Here is a 3,729-nt window from a genome sequence, read left to right as displayed (position 1 = left end):
ATAAATAGATGTTATAAATTCTTATTGTTTAATTCTTTCAAGTGCCATGAGCTTATAATCTGGAAAGGCCCTGAAAGTACTTACAGAGAGGAAAACGCTGGAAGCGATAATTACGAGGCTGAGCATGGTGACTCACACCTGCAATCCTAGCACTTTGGGAGGCTAAGGCAAGGCAGATCACTTGAGCTCAGGAGTTTGATACCAGCCTGGGTAATATGGCAAAATCCTGTTGTCTTTTTTTTTTTTTTTTCTGAGACGGAGTTTTTGTTCTTGTTGCCCAGGCTGGAGTGCAGTGTCGAGAACTTATCTCACTGCAACCTCTGCCTCTCAGGTTCAAGCGATTCTCCTGCCTCAGCCTCTAACAAAATCTTGTCTCTACAAAAAAAAAAAAAGAAAAGAAAAATTAGGCAGGTATGGTGGCTCACACCTGTAGTCTCAGCTACTCAGGAGACTGAGGCACTTGAGCCTGGAAGGCGGAGGTTGCAGTGAGCTGAGATTGCAGCATTGTACTCCATGCTGGGTGATGTCTCAATAATAATGATGGAATGTTCCAAAACCTCTTCTGGACTTGAATTTGAATCTTTGACAATACACTAAAGTAGTAGTTACCAAATTCTGGCTGCATTATTATTATATAGGTGTTTTATTAAAAATAGAGATTTTGCATTTATGGTTTAGGAACCTCTTTTTTATAGGTTTCTGAGGTAGTTTTTATGCCAGGTAGGTTGGGAAACCACTAGCATAGTGCATTTACTAAAAAGACTTCTTTCCAGCCTAATGAGTAATTGATTAGCATTTATAATATCAGTTGATGAATGCAATCACTGTGGAGACTCTGCTGCACTTTTTTGAGCAGTAGGTTTTTTTCAGGATACTTTGGGTTGGAATACAATAGGTAACTAAATAGCACTTATAAACTGTTCTTTTTGTCTAGGCTCTTCCGGGTCAGCAGCACTGCTATTTCCTCAACAAGGATGCTCCTCTTCCAGATGGCCGAAGTCTACAGGGAACCCTTGTTAGCAAAATCACCTTTCAGCACCCTGGTCGAGTTCCTCTTATCCTTAATCTGATCAGACACCAAGTGGCCTATAACACCCTCATTGGGAGCTGTGTCAAAAGAACTATTCTGAAAGAAGGTACTGTCTTTCCTTTGGTATGCTTACTGGAAGATGGAAACTTACTTCTCCAGTGGTTCTTTAATTTGGTGGCCCATCAAAATTACCTGTGGAACTTAAAATAATTTTTTTTTCATTTTTCGCATAAAAGTCAAGCATATCAGCTGGGTGTGGTGGTGCATGACTGTAGTCCCAGACACGTGGGAGGCTGAGGCAGGAGAGTTGCTTGAACCTGGGAGGCGGAGGTTGCAGTGAGCCACTCGTGCCACTGGACTCCAGCCTGGGAGACAGAGTGAGACTCCTTCTCAAAAAAAAAAAAGAAATTCAAACCTCTGGAGCTTTTAACACTACAGATGATGGCCAGGTGTGGTGGCTCACACCTGTAATCCCAGCACTTTGGGAGGCCAAGGTGCGCAAATCACTTGAGTCCGTGATTTGAGACCAGCCTGAGGAACATGGCAAAACCCCATCTCTAGAAAAAATTAGCCAGGTGTGGTGGTGTGCGCCTGTGGTCCCAGCTACTTGGGAGCCTGAGGTGGGAGGGTCATTGCTTGAGCCTGGGAGGCAGAGGTTGCAGTGAGCCCAGATTTTGCCACTGCACTCCATCCTGGGTAACACAGTAAGACCCTGTGTCAAAAATAAAATACCACAGATGCTTTGTTTCTACACCCAGATGAACTGAATGATAATCTCAGTGGGAAGAGTTGGGAATCTAATTTAACTTCCACAAATCATTCTGATGGAACCAATCTGTAGATTAGTATTTAGAGACCACTGCTTTTTGCAATGTCCTTAACTCTTTTTCTGAACATAGTAATGTAACTGGGTGTTTTAGTGCCTGTACCTTGCAGCAGATATACATAAGGTAGAACTTGGAATGGTGTAGTCAAAGAGGTTTTTTTTTTTTTTTTTTTTTTTTTTTGAGACAGGGTTACACTCTGTTGCCCAGGCTGAACTTCAGTGGCATGATCACAGCTTACTGCAGCCTCTAACTCCTTGGCTCAAGCGATCCTTCTGCTGTAGCCTCCTGAGAGCTGGGGCTTTAGGCATGTATCACCAAGCCTGGCTAATTTTTTCTGTTGAGACAGGGTCTTTTTTTGTTGCCCAGGTTGGTCTCTAACTCCTGGGCTCAAGTGATCCTCTCAACTTGGCCTCCCAAGGTGCTGGGTGGGATAATAGGTGTAAGCCACAGAGCTCGGCCAGATACTTTGATTTCTAAATTTTAGGTTGTTATGATAGTGCTTCCCAGGTTTAGTCCTGAGTATATTTTTTCTCTCTGTTGTTTGGAGAACTTAATCATACAGATTTTAAAAGGTTTAGCCCTTTTTTCTCTCAGGATTCTGGAATGCTGATGATTTTCAAACACAGTTGGCTATTAGAAGCCTTGCTGTAAATTTTGGCTGTTCTAGCTAACCATAGTTAATTTAAAAAATCTTAAGTCATAAGCACTCTGTTGATAGACATGTATCAGTGCCAGTTGTAGGCAATAAGAAACAGGGAAGGCAAATCAGATCTCTCTTTTTTCCTTTTTTTTTTTTAAAGACAGAGTCTTGCTTGGTCACACAGGCTAGAGTGCAGTGGTGTGATCTTGGCTCACTGCAACCTCTTCCTCCTGGGTTCAAGCAATTTTCCTGCTTTAGCCTCCCAAGTAGCTGGGATTACAGGCATCCACCACCATGCCAGGATAATCTTTGCTTTTTTTTTTTTAAGACGGGGTTTCATCGTGTTAGTCAGGCTGGTCTTGAACTCCCGACCTCAGGTGATTTGCCCGCCTTGGCCTCCAAAGTGCTTGGATTACAGGCGTGAGCTACCACGCCTGGCCATCTTTGCATTTTTAGTAGAGATGGGGCTTTGTCATGTTGGCCAGGCTGTCTCAAACTCCTGACCTCAAGTGATCTGCCTATCTCGGCCTCCCAAAGTGCTGGGATTACATGCATGAGCCACCATGCCTGGCCTTTTTTTTTCTTGATATAGGGTCTTGCTCTGTCACCGAGACTGAAAGCAGTGGTACAGTCATAGTTCACTTTGGCCTCAGACTCCTGGGCTCAAGTGATACTTTTGCCACAGGCTCCCCAAGTAGCTGGGATTATAGGCAGGCGGCACTACACCTAGTCAGATTTTAAAGAAATTTATATTATACTCTTTATTTCAGTGTACATATTTATACAGCAACATTTGTTTTGTAGTGATAGGGTCTTGGCATGTTGTGTAGGATAGTCTTGAACTCCTGGCCTCAGGCGATCCTCCCACCTCAGCCTCCCAAATTTTTGGAATTAAAGGTGTGATCCACTGTGCTGGGCCAGGAGATACTTCTCATGGGAATAAGAATTGTTTTAGAAATGATATATTTTTAGTAGTTGGAGTAATGGCATAGAGCATATACATTCAAACTTGTGTCACTTCTGTTTCGTGTGTTTAAATGCTGTAAGAAGTCTCCTAGATAGCTTTAGGGCATTTAAAAATTAGTTTTCGCCGGGCGCGGTGGCTCACGCCTTTAATCCCAGCACTTTGGGAGGCCGAGGCGGGTGGATCACGAGGTCAAGAGATCGAGACCATCCTGGTCAACATGGTGAAACCCCGTCTCTACTAAAACTACAAAAAATTAGCTGGGCAT

General features: G+C 43.3%; 1 protein-coding gene across 1 annotated transcript in view; it reads left to right on the top strand.

The window, feature by feature from the left end:
• Positions 1-3,729, top strand: part of MED1 (mediator complex subunit 1) — a 55,673-nt gene that overhangs the window by 39,035 nt on the left and 12,909 nt on the right. The window contains exon 13 of the mRNA XM_017497273.2: positions 935-1,136. Coding sequence (XP_017352762.2) covers positions 935-1,136 — 202 coding nt within the window. The remainder of the gene's footprint in view (positions 1-934; positions 1,137-3,729) is intronic.

Source organism: Cebus imitator, unplaced genomic scaffold (assembly GCF_001604975.1).
Source record: "Cebus imitator isolate Cc_AM_T3 unplaced genomic scaffold, Cebus_imitator-1.0 Scaffold228, whole genome shotgun sequence".
Lineage (NCBI taxonomy): Eukaryota > Metazoa > Chordata > Mammalia > Primates > Cebidae > Cebus > Cebus imitator.
Note: the sequence above shows the minus strand (reverse complement) of the source record. Positions and strands in the feature narration are given on the sequence as shown.